This window comes from Vigna umbellata, chromosome 1 (assembly GCF_029865625.1).
Source record: "Vigna umbellata cultivar VRB3 chromosome 1, Vumbellata_1.0, whole genome shotgun sequence".
Lineage (NCBI taxonomy): Eukaryota > Viridiplantae > Streptophyta > Magnoliopsida > Fabales > Fabaceae > Vigna > Vigna umbellata.
In genome coordinates this window covers 101,423,578-101,449,858 of record NC_142165.1, presented here as the reverse complement: position 1 = coordinate 101,449,858, position 26,281 = coordinate 101,423,578, and the positions used below count along the sequence as shown (strand labels likewise).

The window sequence follows — 26,281 nt, the reverse complement described above, 5'->3', positions numbered from 1 at the left end:
CTCAAAGTGAAGGAAATTGTTATAGCCAATTCCAAAAAAAAAAGGGATGTGGCGTGGAAGTAACGAAATTAGGAGTGGCAATAGAAAATAGCAATAGCAATAGCAATTTGGTTCACAAAAACCCTAAACGGTAGAGAATGTGGGGTTTACTTTAATCAGTAATCAGATTGGGACCAAACCCTTTGACTTGTCTTCTCTCAGCTTCAGCTTCATACTGTTTCTGCAATGGAGCTTCAGATTCCAATTCACACCGTTCTCCAAATGCCTTCTCTTCTCGAAGCTGTGGCAGCTGACACTATTCTCGCCGCCGCGCAATCTATGGCTTTGGTATTTCTCTCTCAAAAACCTATCTTTTATTTCCACATCATTTGCCCCTTCAATTTCACCTTTTTTACTGTTTTTCTTACTATATTAATACTTGAATAAGCATTTTCAGAAATAGGGTTCAGCTGTTTCACTGATTTGCATGCTTGGAATTCCCTTCTTAGTTAGGTCAAAGCAGGGTTTCCTTTTTGCATACAAGTGTTTGCCATTAACTGTAGGGATTATCTACCATTATGTTTCATCTAACTGTCTTGAATGTGAGCATATTGTTGGTTCTCCGTTTGTGTTCTACCTCCTGTTTTCAATTTAATGTTGTTTTCCTGTGAGCGACAGACTTTTGTGCAATATGTTTTGTTTCAGTACTTTCTGTATCTGTACTGCTTGTCATTAGTACGTATGTTATCAGAGGCATTGTTTTTGTTTGTTCAGAGTACAAACTATTGCCATGTCAAAAAGTATGGATTGGGGTTCCAACTAAAGATGTGTGAGTTGGGACAAATAGCGGGACATTTTGCTACTGTGGGATGGGATCTTACATGGCTGATTCCTGCCATTTCTTTGATAGTATCTGCAACCAGTGAAGGCCAATGGGCATCATTGTGCTTCCTTTTCTTAGTTTTTTAGCTAGTATGACATTAAGAAAGTCAGTGTACTGGTCACGAACAGGAATAGTGGGGATTCTCCTAATGCTACAAAACAAGCAAATACAATGAAAAAAAAGGAACCAAATTATTTTCCTTAATTCTGCAAAAGAGTACCGTTCACTTATACTCCCCGTTAGTTGTTGTGTCTACCAACACTTCATTTTGTCTTTCTTAGGATTTGAGAGGAGATAAACTGCTGAAAAGCTGCAAGTTATATTTGAAATATGTAATTTTAGAATTTTTCGTCATTGTTTCTTTATTGAATATCTAAAAAAACTTATAGCAAGTGTCTGCACATATGTCATGGGTTTAGTTGGTTTCAGAACTATTCTTGGTATGTATCCTTTATTGTATGGAATTCAGTAGTTATTTTTAATTTACTTTTGTTTATTTTCCTTTCAGATTGGATATCTGGTGACCAATGGCACTAATCCAGTGTCACCAAATTTGATTCCCACGGGTGGAAGGTAAGAATAAGCTGAAGCACCTCAATAATGTAGAAAACTTTGCTTTCTCGTTTACGTATCTCCTAACATTAAGGACGTATCTACCTCATTTCAAATAGTTATTGATTATCATGTCTGTTTTATATCCTGGTCAGGTTTCCATTGGACGACCTTTTTGGTAGCAAACATGCTTATCTAGAAAACAAAAATGAGAGTGGAACTGATGATGATGAGGATGACGAGGAGGATGAAGAAGGACATGAGGAGGATGACGATGATGCGGACGACGAAGATTTCTCTGGTGAAGAAGTTGATGAAGAAGGGGATCCTGAAGACGATCCTGAGGCTAATGGTGGAGGAAGTGATGATGGGGACGAGGATGATGATGATGATGACAATGGTGATGATGAAGATGACGATGGAGAAGACGAAGATGATGACGAGGAGGAGGAGGAGGAGGAGGAAACTCCCCAGCCACCTTCTAAGAAGAGAAAGTGAGAAAGTGAGGAATAATGTTAGTAGGAAATTGTCTCCAGGGAATATGCATTTGAGTCGAGTCTAGTGATTAGGACAGATGAATTAGCAACGTTCTTGAGTAGACTTATCTTGCTTTAGTAATATGTCAACTATGATTATCATTATATTAATATTTCCCATTGTTTCCAAGACTTTACCTTCTTCCAACCAGTTTTCATCTTTTGGCGCTACCAAAACTTTTTTTTTTTTTATATAACTACGAATTGCAATTCTATCTTGGATCATCTGTTTGGTTTCTCCATTCGATATGGTCTCAGTAGCAGACTTGTGAATCCAGAAAAAAACTCTCACTTATAATCTTTTAACCAAACATGCTTCAGAATAGAATTTCAATTCTATGTTGAGCTTTTGGTATTCTCTCTTTCTCAGGTCTTCAAACTATACTTATGGACATTGAGTTTGATGTTTAAAAATATATTCATTCTTTTTAATATACATTTTAATATATCAACATCATTGTGTTTTAAGACTCAGGTCATCACTAAAAACTCACCTGAGGATTTGGATTCGAATAGAATATGTTTTCATAATATAATTCGTATTGTATAGGATGCTTAGTAGATATCTGTCTTTCGTTTTCTTATGTAATTTTTTTTTTTCAAAAGAGAACTGTAGTAATTTGAGCTTATGGTTCATGGATAGAATCCTAGTTAATTTGACTGAAGAGATGATAGCTGCTTTTATTTTATTTTTCCTAAATTAGGTCATTTGTTCTAATCACGAACTTGCTGGTATTCATCATTTGGTACATGATTCTGCCCCTGTATCCCGTTCTTGAGTATAAATGCCTGGGATGTTTATAATTGTAACTATTTACTGGCAAACTTAATTTGCTTAAGATGGGAAATGCAGGTGGCTTTGTTCATTGTGTTCAATAAAGTCATTTTATTACAAATTCAATGTACATATGCTTTAAAAATAAACACAATGGAATATTAAAGGAAAATGGTATTAAAACTGAAACAAGAAATAAGTGATCATATTGTGTAACCAACAATACAACACATTTATTGTTAGAGTTAGAATATTTTATTTTAGCAATATCTCCACTTACAACCCTCTAATCTCCATGTATTTGCTTATCAAAGTTAAGTGGGATTATTAATTGGATTATTTTCACTAATTGTTTCCTCAATGTTCTGCCATAGAGGTCATAACTAGTAGGAATCTTTCATCATAGTAGACAAGTTTTAACACTGGAAAACAAAGTCATACAAGAGTATATAATTTAATAACCAACTATTGTAGCCCATAAAGTTCTTGAAACACTTTTTCATATAAAAAAAGCTTTGAAAGCACTATGTTATGATTTATATACTCAAGTCTAACCAACTTGTGTGTAATTAATTAGACTCCTCCATGGAAGTCTCCTTTTGTTTCCTGGTACCTTCCTTGTCTTGTGATGAGATTAAAATTGTTAGTTGGATTTTTTTTTTGGGATGGAAATATTTTAACAATTATTTTATATGATTATATTATTAGAGACAACTCTTACACATATATATGATCACATGCAATTTAACTTGTTTCTGATCAATTTATGGCGACATTAATTATCTATTAATGTTGTTGAAGTATCTATTATTTAGAAAAACATGAATTACTTTCTTTTATGTAACTACCACCTGTATCATATACTCAGCAATTAAAGAAAAAATTGGTGAAATTTGTCTTTTAATATTTAAATAATAGAATATTGTGCAGACCTGCACAAAGAGAAAGACAAATTAAAACAGTTGAGAGTTTTCAATTGTGATTTTTTAAATTTATAAACAAATATTAACGTAAGGCAAACTATTTTGAAAGTTTTACTTTAGAACTGTTAGACATTAACAAAATAATAATAAAAAATGATTGATTATTAAAATGACTGTAATTAACAGAGTTGTAGAAATAAAGCCTTTAAAGTGTTTTTATTTGAAAGGATAAAAAGGAATGCTGAGTAAGTAGAAATGAGTAATGTTATTTTTAATTCTGCAGAAAGAAATGCAATTTTTGTAGTGTAATTTGAAAATAGAAAATGTATAACAGAATTATCGATAAGAATTATTTAGATTGTTACAAAAATAGAAAGGAAACTGTATAAAAGAATAACAGAAGAGAAGTAGGGAAGAAGAGTAGGCAGAAAGGAGTGAGCAGAAGGTGAAATAGGGAGTGGAGTATCGGCCCCCACACAGACAGGAAAGGACCCTCATCAATCTCAATGCGTTACAACAATCTCATCCGTTCATTCTCCCATCCATGAATCTTATGCTCTTCAAACTTAGGGTTACAGCATTATCAACGCCATGTCCCCCAAGATCAACGCTCAGATTTCTCCCCAGCCCTGTCCCCACTTGGCCGAGTTCCGCCGCACCTCCACCAAGCCATTTCTTGCTCTCCATAGCTGCCTCCGGATCAAGCCTCCCGGTGGCCGTGCGGCTCTCCGCCGTGATCCTGACGAGGTCCCCCGCTGCGGCGCCTGCGGCCTCTCCTCCCCCTCCCGCCTATATGCCTGTGTCACCTGCGCCGCCGTCTCCTGCCACTCTACCTCCAACGCCGAATCCTCCCATGCCGCCGTTCACGCCGCCTCAATGCCGCCTGGCCACCAGATTGCCGTCGACGTCGACCGCGCCGAGCTCTTCTGCTGCGCGTGCCGCGACCAGGTCTACGATCGCGACTTCGACGCCGCCGTGGTGATCGCCCAGATCGCCGCGTCAACTCTCGGAGCCGATCCTCCGCCGGCGATCCCCTCGTCTCATCCTGAGAATCTCCGGAAGAAACGGCGAGTGGATTACCGGCCCTGGGCGCCGGATCTGCGCGAGCGCGCTCTGATCGGGAGCTGCTCTGCCCCGATCGCCAGCGACGCTGCCGATCCTTCGCAGGATTTGCCGCGCGGATTGCGCGGACTGAACAATTTGGGAAATACGTGCTTCATGAACTCGGTGTTGCAAGCGCTGCTTCACACGCCGCCGTTGCGGAATTACTTTTTGAGCGATAGGCACAATCGGTTTTTCTGCCAGAAAAGGAACAACGGTGACGGAGACGGTGGTGCTGCTGGGAAGAGAAATGGCGGCAATAATGGGAACAAGAATGCCCGAATATGCTTAGCTTGCGATATGGATGCTATGTTCTCTGCTGTGTTTTCTGGAGATCGCGTTCCCTACAGTCCCGCTAAGTTTTTGTACAGGTGCGTATGGTGGTGGCGTATAAACTGTGAATGAATAGAACTAATCATGTTTTTTTTAAATCCTTATTTAGGATTTAAGTTTCTTTTACGTCAATTTGTTATAGAAAGTTTAACTGTTTGACTGGTTCTTGATGTAATGTTTCAGTTGGTGGCAGCACGCAGCCAACCTTGCCAGTTATGAACAACAAGATGCGCATGAGTTCTTCATTTCCATGCTTGATGGCATCCATGAGAAGGTGGAGAAGGGTCGGCGTAAGCCAGATAGTGAAGGTAATGTGTTCTGACTGTGACACCCATTTATTATTCTCTTCACCATTACGAAGTGCTTGCTACTGTTATGCTCTTTTTTTGTTCGGAAAGAGGGGGTTTCTTGTATAAAGCCACTTATTCTAGTATCTCGTGGGATATTCAATTCAAGCGTAATATCAAAATAAAATTAAAACATGTGAGCAATGTTGACCATTCTGAAATATGTGCTACTAGAATCTCAGCTGGTTTGTTTTGGTTTATACAACAAATCATTTTGTGGATGATATCAAGTCTACCAGCCCTGCCTTGCTTGCTGAACACTGTTTTGTAGTGTTTGTCTAACTCTTGTGGAAGCTGTGGTCTCTGTGTTGTTTTCTCTCATATTTAACACGTGTAATTTAGTTGTGGCTCATAGGGCTAGGGTATTGTAACTGTATCTCTTAAAAAATAATATGGGGAATATTGTAACACCAATCTTTGTTTCCTCTTATTTCCATCAGAGAGTCTTCTTTAACATGTTTACCTTCTTTGATCCCATTTTATGGAAAAAAATATTATGGTTAAGTTGAGTGAAGATGTTGATCCCTATGCTATTAAGCACTAGCATTAGATGCTGTAAGAACTAAGAAGTCAATCTGTTACCTTTTTTCAACTTGTGACAAGTTGGTGAATTAGCTCAGATTAATTATAGTTGAAACCAAACGGATTATAGAAGACTATCAATAGAGCACCTTTGTCTTGCTATCTTCAATGTCTTTGACATTTTTTTAATTTCATAGTAATTCAAAATACTATTTAAGATAACGGAGTTATCATAATATTTAACTGCAGGGTGAGGGTTTAGGTATCTTGCTTGTTGCCCTAAGAGTTGACAATTGCTCAAACATTTAGGGCTAATTTTCAACCACAACCTGCTGTCGTGATGGATTTAGCTGCTACGTTCCTGTGAGTCCGTGTAAGTCAATTTCTGCTTAGCCTATTCGTTTCATCATACAGGAGATTCTAGACCAAATGATGTTAATGTTAACTCCACCTTTTTACCTTGTTTAGGCTATAGTTCCAAAGCTTGTCCTATCCTGGAGAGAAGGTTGCATTAGTTTTCAGGCCATCAAAAGTGTCAGATCTCTGAGTTCTTTGAAAGCTGAGCTAAGATTTTAGCCTCGAAAGATGTGGTTCTTTCTCTTTTGGAGTGTTAGTCCCACTGGAAACACTCATTTTCTTTCCTCTGTCTTCCGCTGGCATTCCTTTGTTTCAATTCAAGACCATTTCCTTATTCTCTCGATTAGAGCCAGTCAAATTTAGTGGGTTGGCTGTTCAAGAATCAATTATGTTTTTAAGATAATGTGTTTTTGTTCTGACTCCTGTGCTCTGGAGGACCTAGGGATAATACTAGGTATTGTTCTGGAGTTAACTGTAAGGTGCAAAGTTCTCCCATACATAATATTTAGAGGCTATTAGATGTTAAATTACTTTGGACCACTAGACAGAATATTGGCATGCTTGGCTTGTAAAATTCTGACGGCTGTAAAATTTCAGTTCCAGTAAGTCGTGGTTGCCAAGCTTGACAGTAATCACTTTATTCTGTATTCTGTCTTTTATTTTCTGTATTTCTAAAATGTTGGGAAAAAATGTAAATCCAGTTTTCAAAATTTCACAGTAATTTAAATTGCAAAGAAAATGAATTGTTTTTTTTGTTCATTTCCAGAAGTCTAATTTTACCCCAGGATAATGGTTGTACAAATCGGAACCCTTTTGGCAATTTCATTCAGTATTTGAACACCTAAGTTACAAGGATCTTGTTTGCTACCTTTGTTTACTGAAATGTACAAGATCTTCATTGTAAGATCTGCTCTTAAACTGGCGTCATTTTATTAAGCATCTTTGTATGACAACATTTTCACTGATATTTCAGGCAATGGTGACTGCTGCATTGCTCATAAAGTATTCTCTGGTATTCTGCGATCAGATGTTACATGTATGGCCTGTGGTTTCACATCAACTACTTACGACCCATGCATAGACATCTCACTGGACTTGGAACCGAATCAAGGGGTTTCTAATAAAATGGCTACTGCAACGTCAAATCATTCTTGCAATGGTGAGGCTGATTGCATGAATTCAAGCCAATACTGTGGAACATCTACCTTGACTGGATGCTTGAAGAGATTCACGAGAGCAGAGAGATTGGGAGCTGACCAAAAATTTTTCTGCCGGCAGTGTCAGGTGAGGCAAGAAACACTAAAACAGATGTCAATTAGGAAACTTCCCCTTGTTTCTTGCTTTCATATAAAAAGATTTGAGCATTCTTCAACAAGAAAGATGTCCAGGAAAGTGGATCGCTACCTACAGTTCCCATTTTCACTGGACATGTCACCGTATCTCTCGTCAACAATTTTAAGGAGTCGATTTGGGAACAGGATCTTTCCTTTTGATGGGGATGAGCCTGATGCTTCAGATGAGTTGTGTTCAGAGTTTGAGTTGTTTGCCGTTGTCACGCACACTGGTAAACTAGATGCTGGTCATTATGTTACTTATCTGCGATTAAGCAATCGATGGTACAAGTGTGATGATGCTTGGATTACTCAAGTTGATGAGAACATTGTCAGGGCTGCACAGTGTTACATGATGTTCTATGTACAGAAGATGCTTTACTATAAAGCAACTGATAAACAGGTCGCCTCATGATTCGAATAAGAGAAGCTCCAAATCATTGATATGCCATGGTTAATATCAATTTTCATTCCAATGATATGCCATGACTCATACATGAGGAAACAAGCAAAGGAAAATATATTGCATTCACATCACAACTAGCGAATATGTCATTTTCAGAGATTAATTTATAGTTTCGAGTTGGAGCTAGAAACCAGCCAGAATTTTTAAGGCACTCCAACTTTTTGGAAACTCTAAAATTGTTTATGCTCTTTCTTCCCGTGCTTTGAAAATCAGTGGTTGGAGGGCTTTGCAGTTGTTCCTTCATCAGGAAAAATTAAATACTCATTAAAACTGGACCTATGCCACCATGATACGGATGGATATTAGAGGTTATGGATATATAAGAACTACAATTACGAAATCTTCAAATGCTTACTGGTTGCCGGAGTTTAAGCTTGAGGGCATGCTTTGATTGGTTGATAAAGATAGAATCCAGCCCCCTTGTTTCCGGATGAATTTAATAACTAGACTGAATTGTCTGGTTACTCCTCAAATACAACAAACCGGTTGTGTAATTGAGTCAAATAAATCTTGAAACTTGAAGAAAAAGCAGTCAAAAAATTCATTTATATTAGTTGTAATAGATCAATAAATAAGCACTTAATATAACATGTTTTTATTTTTTTATGAAAGGTAAAAATAACTCAAAACACTTTTTATTTTTTATTCTACTTGTAAACTTGTCATTAATTAATTGAAGCATTGATTTGATTATAAAATATTTTATTTGAACTTTTTAGTAATCGAATATGTTCTCCAGAATGGTGTAAGAATAGACAGAGAAAGAAAAAAAAATAAAGAAAGAAAAATGAGATTGTTTGAATGAAAGAAAAAAAGTAGTAGAAATGATATTAAATAAAAATGAATTTGAATTAAAATTAAAATTTTTAAATAATATTCAAATTGTTTAATACCATTTTATAAATAATCTGGATTTAAAGAATATATTAAGTTTATTACAGTTCTATACTTTTTTGTTATTATTTAATAACATTGTTCAATAAACTATGTTTAATAATAATAATAAACAATATTATTTAGTAAACTAAAATTACTATTATTAATAATAAAAACTTCTTATTATAGTTCAATGTTTTTATATAATTTTAATTTGTTTTGTTGATAATTATTTTATTATAATCCAAATTACCAACAATGTATTAATATTTCATTAAGCTTAATTTTCTCCTAATACAAAGTAAAAAAATTAGAGTGATCAAAGTCTTTGAAATCAATATAAATTAACAGGGAATAAACATATTAATTATTTTGATAATGTTATTAGAAGTTCCTATACTAAAATGCTTTTATGTATATTTTTTATAATATTTAATTTTGTTTCAATACATTTAATGAAAGAGGAATAGATATTTATATTGGTCTGGACTCTTGAGCGATGAATGACCCAACAAATTTCTATACTAACTTTATAATATTTTTTTATATAGACTAACTTTACTTAAAGTTGTTTAAATAAATGTGAATGAGATCTATTATTTTATTCTTGATGAACTGTGTGTATTGATAGATGAACTGTGTAGTTAAATATTAATCAGGTTTCTACTTTGAATTTTTCAAATTAAAATAAGTATAATCTAAGTACTACAGGAAAGAAAAATGTTTTAAATTAAAGAAATATTTGTTTGGTTTAATTGGAATTAAATATTTTATTTATACTGTTTGTATTACTTCTTTCAAGTGATCATATATCAGTAAAGTAATTACACTCAAGCAAGAAGTTTGTAAAAAAATAAGTTTACAGTAAAATTTAATTGAAGACAATTAAATAACATACTAAGAAGATTAAATAACATTTAATTAAAAAATCTGATATTAAGAGTAATAAAACAATCCATTTATCTATAATTTATTTTAAACTCATTTAAACAATTAAGATTTTACAACGATTATTTGGTTTTTCATTAACACATAAACATTAAAGAAGTATGAGATAATTTGATAATAAAAAATAAAAAATTTAATTTTGGAAAGATAAAAATAAATTCAAAACTATTGGTCGCGACCACCGTTGAGAATGCATGCGGTGAAGTGGTTGGTGGTGCGCACCTCTTTATATTTTGGCCTCTTTCAGTGCCGCCACTTTTTGTTGCCATCTTCAACTTAAAATCAAAAGTAAAATAAATAAATAAATAAAATAAGGAAATAAGAGATGAGGTGAGCGACTTCTCAATCTGTCTTACTCTTATCTCCAAATCTCCATTTTCTCTTCCCTTCTCATTCACTCACACACCACTTTCCAATTCTCTCTAATTAGGGTTTTCTCGTGCCCTTTCTTTCTTCACTCATTTTCCCCCCACCAACTTTCTTTCCTCTTTTCTTCTACCAGAATGAGACAATCTGATTGACCTAATGATTTGACCACGTCGATTCGACTCTTTTCGCGGCCAAACATTGCTTCTTTGGATCTCAGTATATCCTCGAGCTTCGCGTTTCGTGTTATCCTCCCTTGTGTTTGATGTCCAAATATCAAAGTGAGCGCCTCCATTAATCTAACCTTTTTTTTCTCTTTTCATTCCATTTCTTTATTCTTCTCAGCATTATTTTATTCTATTTTTCTCTGTTGAATTTTAATGATTGCTGCAATTCGCTTGGTGATCTCTGTTTCATAGGTTTACACGTTATTTATCCTCTGACACGATTTCCTCGTTTGCACCGATTTTGTGTATGGAGTGTTTTCTGATCTTAGTTTCACCGACACTGATTGTCTTAAGATTTTTCTTATAAAGGGTTTTATGTTTTCAAGATTGACCGGCAGTTGGCTAGACACTCTGTGTTCATATGCTTATTGATTGAATCCTTTAGCTGACGAAAATCGAATCGAGGATCCCCTGTTATGAAATTTTGTGCTTTGTTGATTGCATGTGATGGATATTTTGACTGATGTTTATGATATGTTCTGCGGTGTTGTTTTCACTTTAAGAAGAACCAAGATATCTCTTTGGCTTACTGTTTCGAATTATCATTTTCTAGTTACTTTATGGAATTCTGTTTTCTTATGTTGCAGTAGGATGAAAGGTGTTAGAGATTGGGTTTTCTCTCAAATTCTGTCCAAATCAGTGGTCTCGCCTTCATCATTATCAGGTGGCAATAGTTTTTACGCTGAAGAGCACCGGATTCAGAATGAAAATTTTAATGAGCAAGGTACAACCCTGATATTACTGTTTGTGACTTCAAGTGGAGTCATTGAAAATGCACATAATTTTATTTCATTTTATAATGAAAATGCACATAGTTAATTTCTCACAAGATGTGGTCATAACGGAATTCTCCTCCTCCTAGAACGGTGGCTGGTGAAAGAAGACGATAATAGCAGGGAACTCGTTTTGTTCTGTTATTCCGTGCATGTTAAGCTCAGCAGATATGTAGTTATCTAGTAAAAAGCTACACCTTAAAATTGTATAGTGTTGTATTCACATCTTCCAGTGCCACCCTTAGATTAGTATTAGGTTTCACAATTCTTAGAACCAGTAGGGGACAATATGACATGGTTAGCCTTTACGGTATAGAGTAGCTGTGGAGATTATGCTTCTATTGATAATAGAGTTAGCCTTTACGGTATAATAATTCATAGGTAGAAATATACTTTCTATGCAAGAAGGCTACGGTTCGTCTTCAAACTCAAGAATTTGAGCGAGATAAATAACCATTCTAACATTGAATAATGAGTTTGGACACATTAAGGGTGTGTTTGGGATAACTCGAAAATTAGATTATTTCAATATGAATTATATATAATCAATTATTGTTATAACCAATTATAATCGAGAATTATTTGTTTTTGGTAAGTTTTCTGAAGAATGATATTTAAGATAATTAATTTTGTGCGGATACAACAGAAACAATCATCCTTTTCAAAGTAAATTATGAGAAGGGGGTAGTTGTTGAGAAACTTGAGGGGTTTTTTATCGGCAAATGGGGATACTTGGGAGTAATTTCGAGATAGCAAGTTTGAGGTGAAAAAGAAACTGTTGAAAAATAATCATAATCTAAAAATGTTTGGATACATAAAAGTTTTTTTTTTCTTTTTTTTTTTTTAAAGAAAGCTTTTGTAAATTTAAACAAATTTTTCAAGGAAACACTATAATTCTCAAACAGTTTTATTTTTTTCCCAACTAAAACAGCTGAAATCAACAATTCAAGCTATCCCAAGCATGCCCAAATATTATTTTTAAAGATCGAACAGTTTTTGGAACAAAAAATTGTTTGTGATTTTATGTTTCGGAGAGTAGCTAAAATTTGTAGAAAGAAAATGAAAAATAAGCTGTTTTTATGAATCTTAAAATTTGTAGTGTATGATTATTTTCCAGTAAAAGCACCAAAATGGTGTAATTTTAACTTCAAAATTACAAAAATGGTGTAATTTTGAAGTCACGCCTTCTTGGTATGACTTCAATTAAAATTAAGAAAAAAGTTATAATGAATTATAGTTGTACTAAACTGACAATTTCAATTTATATCAAAATACATGAAATTCATATTAAGTTGGCACAACTTCAATTAAAATTAAAAAAAATTACAAGGAATTGAAGTCATACCAATCTTATCAAGCTAGCACGATTTCTTCAAAACGAAATTGTACCAAGTTAACACGACTTCAAAATTACATCATTTTGGTAATATTGAAGTCAAAATCGCACCATTTTGGTTCTTTTGTCATTATTTTTCCATAGTTTTTTTTTCTTTTAGTTTCATACATACTCATTTAATGTAAAATCAGATTTTTGTTGTACCAAACGATATTAGTTATATCTTATAACCATTTTCCAACAATTATAAAATAAAATCGATTCTTGAAATAAATATATTATTTTTTGCAGTTATTCCAATCTCACCCGTCTGGGAGGTTTTGTTGAAAGAATTATGGAATTAGACCAAAATTTCTTGTTCATAACACTAACACAGTCCTCTGCCCACAGCACGGGATCTAATCCTTCAAACCAACATCAACAATGAACAAATACTCACAAAACTTATTTTATGTGTCACATAATCCCTCAGAAATCTGCCACAAAACTGATTTAATAAATACACACATAACGGTCATACAGCACAGGAGTTACTAAACAAACAATAACTGTCCTAGGAAATTGCAGACGTGATCAATTTACCGATTTTTTACTTTAGTTCTTTGATGCTAGGAGAAATAGGAGATGTCTTCTTCATATCTAGTCCAGGGAACAAGTAAAATTTAAAGAGTATGTTTTCCTACAGTTATAGGAATCCAAGATTATATGTTTGGATGTTGATATATGTGTTTTATTTTGTACAATTCTGTGGTTTAGGATGATTTAAGTGGGTGATATTCTGTGCGTAATATCATTTCTAAACCAATATTTGCACCAAATCTGATTTTTGTGAATATAATGTCTATTATCAGTACAGTTTAGATAGAACTGAGGCATATGCGTTTTTACTAGGTTCAGATCACTCGGCTAGTTCAGTATCATCATCCATTCCTTCTGACTCATCAAATTCTTCAAATGGTGATCAGAGCAATCGTCACAGTTCCTCCTTGCAGCTAGTTTCAGATACAGAAGTTTATCACTATCAAGATAACACTAATAGAAGACGGAAGGATACTTTAGCCAAGGTTGAGGATCTCCAGGTTAAATTCTTCAGATTGCTACAGCGCCTTGGCCATTCACAAGAAAATCTTTTGGTCGCAAAGGTTCTCTATCGGATGCACCTGGCAACTTTGATTCGTACAAAGGAATCAGATCTGAAAAGAGTTAACCACAGTAGCATTAGAGCCCGAGAAATAGCAAGTGAACAGGAAGCTATTGGCATGCCTCAATTGGATTTCTCTTGCCGAATACTTGTCCTTGGTAAATCAGGAGTCGGTAAAAGTGCTACCATAAATTCTATATTTGGTCAAGCAAAAACCACTACAGGCGCATTTCAACCAGCTACTAATCGCATCCAAGAAGTTGTGGGCAATGTCAATGGTCTTAACATAACATTTATTGATACCCCTGGTTTTCTGCCTTCCTCGACTAATAATATGAAGACAAATAGGAGGATCATGCTTTCTATAAGGAGATTTATAAGAAAGTCCCCTCCAGATATTGTTTTGTACTTTGAACGGCTTGATTTTATCAATGCTGGTTATGTTGACTTCCCACTCTTGAAACTTGTAACCGAAGTGTTTGGCAGTGCGATTTGGTTCAACACCATCGTAGTTATGACTCATTCTTCCTCTGCCATTCCGGAAGGACCTGATGGGTATACTATGAATTATGAGTCGTATATTTCTCACTGTACTAATATAATACAGCAGCATATACAGCAGGCAGTGTTTGATTCTAGGCTTGAAAACCCTGTACTTTTGGTTGAGAACCATTCTCAATGCCCAAAAAATATTATGGGAGAGAAAATTCTCCCAAATGGTCAAGTTTGGAGATCTCAACTCTTGTTCTTTTGCGTTTGTACCAAAGTTCTGGGCGATGTAAATTCTCTTCTCAAGTTTCAGAACAGTGTAGAACTAGGACCATCAAGCAGTACCCGAATTCCTTCTATGCCCCATCTCCTTTCGTCTCTCCTACGCCATCACCCTATATCCAATTTAAGTGGCACTGATGATGAAATTGAGGAAATATTACTCTATGATAACGAAGAAGATGAAAATGATCAACTTCCACCCATACGAGTGTTGACGAAATCTCAGTTTGAAATGTTGTCTGAGCCGTTGAAAAAAGATTATCTGGATGAAATGGATTACAGGGAAACCCTTTTCTTAAAGAAACAGTTGAAAGAAGACTACCGTAAGCGCAAAGAGAAACTACTCTCAACAGAGCAGAAGTTTTTGAACAGTGATAACCCGGATGATCAACAGGCACCTCCTGAGCCTGTTTTGCTACCGGATATGGCTGTTCCTCCATGTTTTGACTCAGACTGCCATGGCCATAGATATCGTTGCCTTGTTTCTGACGACCAATGGCTTGTGAGGCCTGTTCTTGATCCCCAAGGATGGGATCACGATGCGGGCTTTGATGGTATAAACTTGGAGACAACTACAGAAATAAAGAAGAATGTATATGCTTCAGTCGTGGGACAGATGAATAAGAACAAGCAGGATTTCAGTATTCAATCTGAGTGTGCTGCAGCTTATGTTGATCCATGGGGCCCTACTTATTCTATGGGTGTTGATGTTCAGTCCACGGGTAAAGATTTTATGTGTACTGTTCGTAGCAACACAAAGTTAAAAAACATAAAGCACAATATTGCCGACTGTGGTGTTTCTTTAACATCTTTTGCAAAGAGGTACTATGTCGGTGCAAAACTTGAGGATACTGTGTTTGTTGGGAAGAGATTAAAACTTGTCTTGAATGCTGGGCGCATGGATGGTGCAGGACAAATGGCATATGGTGGGAGTTTTGAAGCTAATTTACGAGGGGAGGATTATCCGGTAAGAAATGACAATGTAAGCTTGACAATGACAGTCCTCTCTTTCAACAAGGAAATGGTGTTGAGTGGAAGCTTACAATCGGAGTTCAGGTTATCTAGAACCTCACGAGCATCTATAAGTGGTAATCTAAATAGTCGTAAAATGGGGCAAGTATGTATAAAGATAAGTAGCTCTGACCATTTACAAATTGCCTCGGTTGCAATTTTCTCAATTTTGAAATTCCTGTCACGTAGAAAGCCAACTAGGAACGTGGTGAAGGAAGTGACGGACTGAAAAGTTTGCTCTGGTTGTTGACTTTCTAATACCAATATTTTTTTGTTCAAAGAAGACAGGAAAGCAGTGAGGCATTCTACATGTCAAACGTAGAGATGAGCCCTTTTCTACTGGAAAAGAAGACCAAAAGTTAGAATTTGTTTTCTACTCTTTTTCTTAAGAGGCTAGCTGAAATTTTCTTTTCGTGATACTTTCGATGCCCGTTTTTGGAAATCTCTTTAGGTAAGGCTGGCTGGCATCTTGAACGGGTTTCTATCTGTAGATTCTTGATTAATAATCAGCACCAGGGAGTTTCGAGGATTGTTTATATTCATTTCTAGAAAAAATAAGTCACAACAACTGTACAGTAAAACACAGAAAATGTCTGTCTTTTTCTTTTAATTTATGTTATTTGTTGAAGTACTAGTGTGTTAGACACGATGATTGCGGAGCTGTTGTTCAATAAGAGTTTTTGCAACGAGTAGAATGTTAACAAAGTTCTTCTGGGTATGGTATATATATGTTAATGATAATGAAGGTAGCTGCTGATGATCAACTTGTTTTAGTTTGAGATTTGCATTGATTGCAGCTATTTGTTGCCGAATAAGCTGTGTATGTTTTGCCTACGCTTATTTTTACTTTTCACCAAATGAACATGTCGGCCATTTTATGGGATATTTCTTAATCTCGGTGTAAGAGGGGACTAATTATTTTTATTTTTTAAAATTAATAACACGAATATTTTATCTTATACAAGTAAGTTAGATAAAATGTGCGTGTAATCTTGTCGGACTTGAGAGCTGCCTAGCTTTTGGTAGGTGTCTCGTCGAAGAAATTGAAACGAAAGAAAAAGAAGAGTTAAAAGTTCAGCAAGAAAGGAAAAAAGAAACCCTTTTATTTAGCATGCCACAGTGAATGCAAGCACATGCATTGACCATCCCTCAAGAATACATAATAAAGCCTTCATTAATTCATTTCAAAAACTGAATCATAATGGCCACTACCATCACATGCACAACATTATTCATTGCATATACAATCACCATCCACTCATTATTGTGTAAGGTTGGTCCTTGCTTACTTGCTCCATATTATGTTTATTGCCAAAGCTACCATTTTGTTTGCATTAACCCATTTATCTTGAAGACAACCCTAAAAGCTTTCATACACATATTTGGACCTTACCAATATTTCAACTACAATCTCTGGTTATATTTGATGTACTTATTCGTATACATACTGTATATTAGTTATGTAATGTGTCTAGAAAATTCAATAAGCTAATTTATTATTATTTTTAAATTTTTCATTGAGTGTTATTTCCTCCTCATCTTTAAACCCAAAGTGACAAAGAGGTCCCCTGCATGTGCATAACTCACTCCCTCTCCAAATTTGCCTCCTTTCCCATTTTTATTATCATGCACGATATTTCACAAATCAAAAACTAGTATTGTGATTTTTGAGAACAAACCCAGTTAAAGACCTTTGTTATGGTTGAATTTAATTTTCCTCAACACTGACATTTCAAAATCTAGAAAGATGTCATAAAGAGGTTATTATCATGATTTTGTGAAAGTCTTCTCTAAACAAACTTCAAACTATTGGACGCCAAAGATCAAGTGGCTGAGGTATTTAAGAAAAAAAAGGCATTTCTTCTTGCACCCCTTTTCTTCCTGTATCCCTACAAATTATCATATTCTCATTTTATCCTTCATTACAAAAATATTAAAACCCCTAAAATAGGTTAGTTAATAATATGTTTTTCAATACCTCGTTCTCATTATAACTTTCATAAGTTACATTATTAAAATTACATTTTAAATAAAAAAATTAAAAGGACAAGCCATTTTATTTAGAGTATTTAAAATAATTCACAGTAAAATATGGTAATTAAATATAATATTCAGGAAGAAAATTGAACTCCAGATATTCTTGAAAGAATTTTAATTACTTAAAATGAATTTAAAATCTTACAAACAATAAATACTTTTATGTTCTCTCTTCTTTCTCAAATATAAAATAAGTTTGAAACAACAATATAAGACAGAATATTTAAATATTTGCATTTAAGTATGAAATAATCGAGTTTAATTTTAATCAATTATTGATATACATTGTCAATGAACTGAAAATCATCATAAATATTGTTTCCATACATATTTTCAGGACCAAGAGACTAACCTTCTGATGTGTCTTTCCAAACGCCTGGATCGCCTATCTGTCTGGACTGCTCGGTCATCTTCAATCTCCTGCTGCTGACCGTTCGATATTAGTGCGAACCGATCGGTCTCCTTCTTGACGGGGAGGATGTACCTGCAAAAAGCATTCTGACACTCAAGTTAGGCGTATTATTGAGGAGCTTTAGCTCTTTAATGAAATACTCAGTGAATGGTTGACATTATTTGAGTATTTGAGAGTATTGGAAAATAAATCAAGTGTAAGTAGAACATAAGTGTAACGTACATGGTTTTTGGCCATGTCAATGTATTTATAATTGTTTCAAATATCAAATAAAAACGACCTTACCTGGAGATTTGGTTACCCAAAAACGGCTTTATCAATATCTTCAACCAAATATTTTGGATTTAGTGTATTAAGTATATTTAACCACATATCTTTAATTATTTCAGGGTGTTGCTCCCTCCACCACCCCAAGTGCTCCTGCACCTCCTCACTATTTTCTTTTATTCCAAAAATACTTTACACTTTCCCACTATTTTCTTTTATTCCAAAAATACCCTACACCTCCCCATTATATTCAACAATATTTTTCTTTCTCTCTCCACATTAATGGAGCATTCACATGGCTCAGATTTAAACTTGTGATATATTGCAAAAATTTATTTACACTTTCCCTTAAATAAGTTTGATTCAATCTTATTTTCACTATTCAATATATTTTTTCTTCAAATTACTTAATAAATGATAAAATTTTGTTCTAAGTTTCTAGAAAAATGTTTATATATATATATATGTGTGTTTTTTTTTACATTTAATATCTATAATTTTTAGCATTATATTATATTTTAACTTACGGACATGTTTGACTCAAATAACTTGAATAAAGTATTTAATTTATTAGATAAATAATATAAAAATATTATTAAATACTTAAAATATAAAAGAAAAGTTATTTGTTAAAGATTTCGAATTTATTTAGTTATTTTGTCATTATAAAGTTAGTATATAATAATAATAATATATTATTTACTATTAATATTATTATGTTTATTATTTTGTATTTGCATCTAACTTTTAAGTTTATAAAATGGAAGTGGTAGAAGCACTAATATTGAAGTTTCCTCTTAATTTTATATTTTTCAATATGCTCCATTAATGCAGAGAGAAAGAGAAAGATTGTTCAGGATAGTGAGGAGGTGTAGGGTATTTTTGGAATAAAAGAAAATAGTGAGAAGGTGTAGAATATTTTTGGAATAAAAGAAAATAGTGGGGAGATGCAGAAGCACTTATGGTGGTGGAGGGAGCAACGTCCATTATTTTATCATCCACTGGACTACTGGTCCAATAACATTTTAAGCGCTGACCCAATTACCATTTGAAGTAGCTTATTAACACTGTAGACCCAATTACGACTTAAACCATTTGACGAGATTGACCAATAGCGGATAAATCGATCGACCTTTATTCAATGACCGCTCAGTCAATATTTTATACTATACTACTATAATTTTAAAAACTTTTTTTTCAGAAATCTAAAGTTCTATCATATACGGTAGAATAAAGCCTTTGAATTCTGAAAGCATTTTATACACGTTATTCTTCGGAGTTTGAGATACGTAATGAATATAGGCATTACTTTATGGTATTTTTTAACAAGTGGATCATTTAAACTATATAAGGAATAGTATATTATAATTTATCCTATTTTCCTTTTTATTTTTTAAATTAAATTTTAATAATTTAAAAATATCAATAACAAAAAAAACATAGTTTGAGTTATTACGCATCATAAATCAGAATATATAATTTTGAAATTAAATTCTCACTCCATTTTTTTTGTGTTAAAATTTTTCACAATTATTCTTTTTTATTGGGATATGAACTTTTAAAATTATATTAAGCGGTGAAAAGTGTACTTTTTGTTGAAAAAAAATAAGTTTAAGTTCTACGTTAAATAAAAATAAAGAAATGGAGTATTATATAAAAATGAAAAATTTATTAATTTATTGTTTTAAAGTTTTTAATAAAAAATGGTATTAATTTCATGTATGGTTGTACTCATTAACCTAACACTTTTTGCACTCTAAAATGGTCCTATTCTGAAGTGACTTTGAACTCTTTAGCTCTTGTCCTAGCTTGTAAGACTTGGGTTATCATTTTTTTTGGTATTCTTGTTTGCTCATCAATGACGTAACCAACCAAATATCACGTCCTTAGTATCAAACCCAATCAACCAAAAGATTTTCTCTGTTACTGATTTTGAAAGTGCAACAAAGTCATTAATTTCCAGGTAAAAACGATCAAATATTAGTCATTAGTTTATGAAATCAACTCGTTTTGTCGTATTTTCTTTTACTTTAATTTTTTAATCAAATATAAGGATTAGTATTTCCGTAGAGATTTCCTTCTATGGCGCCACTTTCTACACGCAACATGGAGCTTTGACTCCTATAAAAACAAAAATTGTCTCTGAATATTGATCTATTGTAATTACTCCTACTTACTAATATAAGTATTTATCGTCAAGTATTTATAATTAGTCATAAATTTGTTTTTATAACATTTTAAGTTGAAATTAGTTTCAATTTTTTATATGCATCAATCTAAAAGTATTGTGTTTCTTCAAATAATTCTCTAAAAACATCCATTACATTTTTTAACACATCAGGTTTTGTCATTTATCTCCGTCTAGTTCCTATCTTTATTCTAATTTAAATATTAAAAAATTTATTTTATTTTGAAAAGACAAAAATCTAAAAGTTATATAATATTATAAATGCCTTAGCCTAATATCATAATTTTATCATTTAATAAGAAATTGCATCACATCACCCAAGAGTCTTCTCAAACCATCTAACCTCCACAATTTTTTTAATAAAAGCATCACATTCACATCCAACCACAGTGTTGATGCATTGACAGATACAATTTAATGATGTAAGTCGTTATATGCTTTTATTATAATTCTTAAATTGCACCAATATAAGTGATGCGTCGCAATTTAATTTTTATTTTTAAATTCCTTTCATTCTTGGAGGAAAAGTAATGTATTTTCATGGACTAGATTTCTCCGTACTAAAAAATTGCAGAAAACAGTTTGGTCTTTGTCTTATTATGGGCTGCATAGCATGTGCAGACATGGGAGTTTAATAACATCCTTAAGAAGCGGGAAAAACGGATAACCAATGAACAACATTTGCATTAGAGAGGATCTTAAGGTTATGCTTAGTAAATTTTTCCATTAAAACCTATTAAAAAAGTGAAATATTTTTTTCTTAAATTAAAACCAACTTTGTCATATGTTTAAAACTTTTACTTTACTTAAAAAATATACGAAAACATATTCCAAGTTTCTCACTGAATACTGACATAGATTGGAAGCATTTGAGAGAGTGAAAAAAATGAAGAATGGATGAATAAAAAAAATGCTGATTATTTGAAGAAGCATATGCCATGAACGATTCCCTTCGTATTCCTCTCAGATTCCTCGAAGATTCCTCAGCCACCAACGCACCTCAGTACCTTCTTCACATTCAATCCATTTTTATCATTCAGATAAAACCTGGACCAAATAAATAACGTTGCATTTTCAAGCTTTCAAACTCACCATTAATTACTTTAAAATTCAATAATCCAATCAGCTGAACAAATACTAATATGATTAGAACTTGCATAACATAACAATGAGAATTGATTTGTTATTCATTCCCTGACTGAGAAAAAAAATTCGATAATAGCACAATTTATGAGCTGAATTGAACTTCCCGTTCCTAAAATCCCAATCTTTACATACACAACTAACAAACAACTCAACCATAACTAAGTAACTACAATGAAATTGTTGGGTGAGTTCAGAATATACAGTAGCAGCTTTAGATATTGGAAAGAAGAACTTCCCTACTTCCTTCGCCGTCTTGTTTGCAGAAAATAATCTATGGCGAAGAACCCCACAAAACTTCAGCAGCAATGGTGGCAGCTTCGGCATCAGAAAGAGAAGCTTCTCTGACTCTCACCAAAATCTCCGGTTTAACTGCCCTCTTCTCTCTCTGCCGCAGCCCTTCCCCAACCTCCAACTGCACCGCAAACTTTGCNTCGTTATCCAATCATATTCGTCCTATCCAAACGGAATTCTTCTTAAGTCTTTCAGGAAGACTCAAAGCACACAGTACAAAGAGTTATTAGCATAAACTCTTACCTCAATCGTGTCTTTCCTATTCCCGAAGAATCTGGATAAAAAATAAGGACAATTATAGCAGCATACAACTTATCATCATCAAAGCATATCACTATATTACCAATAATCCTAAATAAAGTAAAAAAAAAAAGAACAAAACTAATGCACTCTGAGTACCTTGTTTTTCTATTTTCCCACTATAGAGCAGCTGCCATATGTATAAAAGACAAAAAAACTTACCAATATTCTTCATCAAGAAAGATTAAAAGAAAATAAAGAAGAAAAAAAAACTTACCCGGTATTCTTCGTCAAGAAGAGCCTCTCTTACTATGAAATCCGGCGAAGGCTCCATCATTTCAGAGTTGAGATTGCAGAAATGGACATGTGACACTAAACTTTTCTTCTTGGGATTCAAGTGAGAATCCCTATTCCCCACAGAAAAGGAGTATTTGAGAGAAATAGAAAATGGGATATTCCGCACAGAAAACAACGAACATTTGGGAGAAATAGAAAATGGGAGGTGAAGGGTGGAAGAGAGCATCATTGTTTAGAAACTATTCTGAATTAGAAACTATTGACGTTTTAACAACTTATATAAACCCATCCAACGGTTTATGGTTACGATGTTTTGTTATGACAAAAATATTTATTACGTTTTGTTATGACGTTTCTACAAATATATTTATTAACGTTAAAAAGAGAATTTTTGAAAATGTTAAAAATGGAGATGAGACGTTGATCTCAATCTTCTAATTATTCATGTTATTACTTAGTGAAATGTTGTAATAGGAAGTAAATTGTTATGTAAATTATTGTACAGGAAAGGATGTATAATTGGGAGTCTGTCAGCCAATTCTCGCATAGCGCAAGCCAAAATTCGCACTGCCAGGAAACGAAAATTCGCATAACGCACCAATACTTGTGCGCTGTGTGAATAACATCAGTTGAGAGGCAGCATTTACAAGAAATTCACATAGCGCACACACACGTATGCGATGAGCGAATTAATGAAGTTAAGTGGCTTTAAAAGACGTGACAGAAAGCAGAAACATTCTTCTAACAGAAGTTCCGGACAAAAGAAAGAAACGAAAACATCTCACGAACTTCTGGAGACTACTTCAACCCAGTTTGTCTAGGTGAGGAAAAACATAATTAGTGAAAGTTGCTATTTGTTGAAACTGTAATCAATACATGCAAGTGTTTAAGAAAATATAAAACCGTACAATATCTAATCGTAGCAAAACAAAATATCTTTGGTCCTTTACATATCTAAGGAAAAGTGATGATACATGCTCTCTTGGCTGAGGTCTTCAAGTAACTGTACAAAAGTTAACAGACAGTTGCATGTATTAAGACAGTTACATGTATTAATCTATGAAGAACTGTACAAAATTCATTATTTAAAGCTTAAAAACATAAACAGATAGTTGCATTACCTCAAACCCGACCTTTTGGAACAATGCCAAGCCAGGTCCATCGTCTGTCTTTTCTACGAACCCCAAGCCAGGTCCATCGTCTCTCTTTTCTACGAACCCCAAGCCAGGTCCATCGTCTCTCTTTCTTACGTGCCCATAAATTCCATTAACACCCGCATGCATAACCAATTCTTCACAACCCTTCTTATTATAGGATGTAAAAGTTACTTCACACAATGTTCATATTATATTACCTTTAGATTTCATGTATTTTATAGCAAAATGCAACATGTTGCTTGCAATACCCTTACGGCGATATGATTTAGCAACACAGACGTCTCGAATATGTCCAACATAACCTGTGTTTGGAAATGGATGTGTTTCCTTGATACACAATTCAAGGGTTCCTATGATACTTCGTGGGACTGTTGGTGTTACATCCTCTTCATTCACCTGCTAACTTACAATACACATCATAAGGAAAAGATGCTTCATCAAATAAACCAAGAATAAGAATGCTTATACCGCGATGATCCATGTGTGGGTAAAGCCGGGTAGTGGGTTCCTCAACCGCTTCGTTATCCAATCATATTCGTCCTATCCAAACGGAATTCTTCTTAAGTCTTTCAGGAAGACTCAAAGCACACAGTACAAAGAGTTATTAGCATAAACTCTTACCTCAATCGTGTCTTTCCTATTCCCGAAGAATCTGGATAAAAAATAAGGACAATTATAGCAGCATACAACTTATCATCATCAAAGCATATCACTATATTACCAATAATCCTAAATAAAGTAAAAAAAAAAGAACAAAACTAATGCACTCTGAGTACCTTGTTTTTCTATTTTCCCACTATAGAGCAGCTGCCATATGTATAAAAGACAAAAAAACTTACCAATATTCTTCATCAAGAAAGATTAAAAGAAAATAAAGAAGAAAAAAAAACTTACCCGGTATTCTTCGTCAAGAAGAGCCTCTCTTACTATGAAATCCGGCGAAGGCTCCATCATTTCAGAGTTGAGATTGCAGAAATGGACATGTGACACTAAACTTTTCTTCTTGGGATTCAAGTGAGAATCCCTATTCCCCACAGAAAAGGAGTATTTGAGAGAAATAGAAAATGGGATATTCCGCACAGAAAACAACGAACATTTGGGAGAAATAGAAAATGGGAGGTGAAGGGTGGAAGAGAGCATCATTGTTTAGAAACTATTCTGAATTAGAAACTATTGACGTTTTAACAACTTATATAAACCCATCCAACGGTTTATGGTTACGATGTTTTGTTATGACAAAAATATTTATTACGTTTTGTTATGACGTTTCTACAAATATATTTATTAACGTTAAAAAGAGAATTTTTGAAAATGTTAAAAATGGAGATGAGACGTTGATCTCAATCTTCTAATTATTCATGTTATTACTTAGTGAAATGTTGTAATAGGAAGTAAATTGTTATGTAAATTATTGTACAGGAAAGGATGTATAATTGGGAGTCTGTCAGCCAATTCTCGCATAGCGCAAGCCAAAATTCGCACTGCCAGGAAACGAAAATTCGCATAACGCACCAATACTTGTGCGCTGTGTGAATAACATCAGTTGAGAGGCAGCATTTACAAGAAATTCACATAGCGCACACACACGTATGCGATGAGCGAATTAATGAAGTTAAGTGGCTTTAAAAGACGTGACAGAAAGCAGAAACATTCTTCTAACAGAAGTTCCGGACAAAAGAAAGAAACGAAAACATCTCACGAACTTCTGGAGACTACTTCAAGGCATCAAGACACAATTGTTGCAAGCGATTGCTTCAAATGTTTACGTTTTAGATGACTAGGAGTAGTTAAGTTTTTCTTTCGTTGGAATTGGATGTAATGAACTCACTGTGATGTAATTTCCTGCTCAATATATATAATGTTATTTGAATGTCTTTTATTACTGGAAAGTAAGTTTGAACATGAACGTAGATAGAGCACTTAAGTGATTTGGGATCTAGGATAGACTCAATAACTTGATCATTCTTTAACATCGGACTTAATGCGAATTGTATATTAAAATGACTAAGGGATTATCATTTTAATATATTAATTTAGAACTAGTTACTAAGGGATTAGGACTAGTATGCCTTGATGTAAATGTTTGAATGAAGTAATAAAATATTGAACAAAGTTTTATATTCATATGATTCATGAAACCCAATTCCAACGAAGTTTCTTTTAAATATAAATTCCTTGCACACCAACTGCTTGATAAAATACCAAAAATAGTTTATTGTGTTGTTTTGTGCATTTTGATGTCTAATTGAGTTATAAAAGGGAGAATTGTCATGTGTTGCACAAGTCCCTTGGGAGATGATACTTTTACTTATTTACTGTATTACTTGGAACGATTTGGTATACTTGCCAAAAAGTTATCAAGTTTTTGGTGTCGTTGTCGGGGACTTGTTCCAACACAAGGCAATTTGGGCATTTATGACTCTTTTAGACTTTGTTGTGAATTTTCTTTTTTAATGTTGTTGTGTATGCAGTTGGCTTTAATTTTTTAAGACTTTCCATTGATTTAGTTTGAACTTAATGCTTGTCTTGGTGTAGGCTTTAGAGCTTGATGTTGTTATTGAAAGTTCTTAGGAATGAGATTTCAGTAGCGGAACTAACTAAATCAAACCAAATGTGCAAATCACCAGTGGGGTTGTGTGTTTGGATTCATTGTTTTGGAACTTAAGGCAAGTTTGATGGACTTCTTACACCA

At 33.9% G+C, this 26,281-nt stretch overlaps 3 protein-coding genes across 5 annotated transcripts; all 3 read left to right on the top strand.

Moving 5' to 3' along the window:
• Positions 1–100: 100 nt before the first annotated feature.
• LOC124837592 (uncharacterized) lies at positions 101–2,082 on the top strand. Its single transcript, XM_047313003.2, has 3 exons — positions 101–327; positions 1,371–1,435; positions 1,570–2,082. The coding sequence occupies exons 1-3, from the start codon at positions 226–228 to the stop codon at positions 1,910–1,912; spliced, it is 510 nt and encodes a 169-aa protein (XP_047168959.2). The 5' UTR covers positions 101–225; the 3' UTR covers positions 1,913–2,082.
• Positions 2,083–4,047: 1,965 nt separating this feature from the next.
• On the top strand, positions 4,048–8,392 carry LOC148206985 (ubiquitin C-terminal hydrolase 22-like). The gene is made up of 3 exons (XM_088105215.1): positions 4,048–5,120; positions 5,266–5,390; positions 7,282–8,392. The coding sequence occupies exons 1-3, from the start codon at positions 4,240–4,242 to the stop codon at positions 8,052–8,054; spliced, it is 1,779 nt and encodes a 592-aa protein (XP_087961341.1). The 5' UTR covers positions 4,048–4,239; the 3' UTR covers positions 8,055–8,392.
• Positions 8,393–10,250: 1,858 nt separating this feature from the next.
• On the top strand, positions 10,251–16,182 carry LOC148206984 (translocase of chloroplast 90, chloroplastic-like). 3 transcript variants are annotated; one of them, XM_088105214.1, is made up of 3 exons: positions 10,251–10,576; positions 11,110–11,246; positions 13,529–16,182. In XM_088105214.1, exons 2-3 carry the CDS (start codon positions 11,114–11,116, stop codon positions 15,781–15,783), a joined length of 2,388 nt encoding a protein of 795 aa, XP_087961340.1. In that variant the 5' UTR covers positions 10,251–10,576; positions 11,110–11,113; the 3' UTR covers positions 15,784–16,182. The 3 variants fall into 3 exon arrangements, with proteins under 3 accessions (XP_087961340.1, XP_047168963.1, XP_047168962.1); XM_047313007.2 differs by having other exon boundaries at positions 10,252–10,576; positions 11,113–11,246; positions 13,523–16,182; XM_047313006.2 differs by having other exon boundaries at positions 10,252–10,576; positions 13,523–16,182.
• Positions 16,183–26,281: the final 10,099 nt, after the last annotated feature.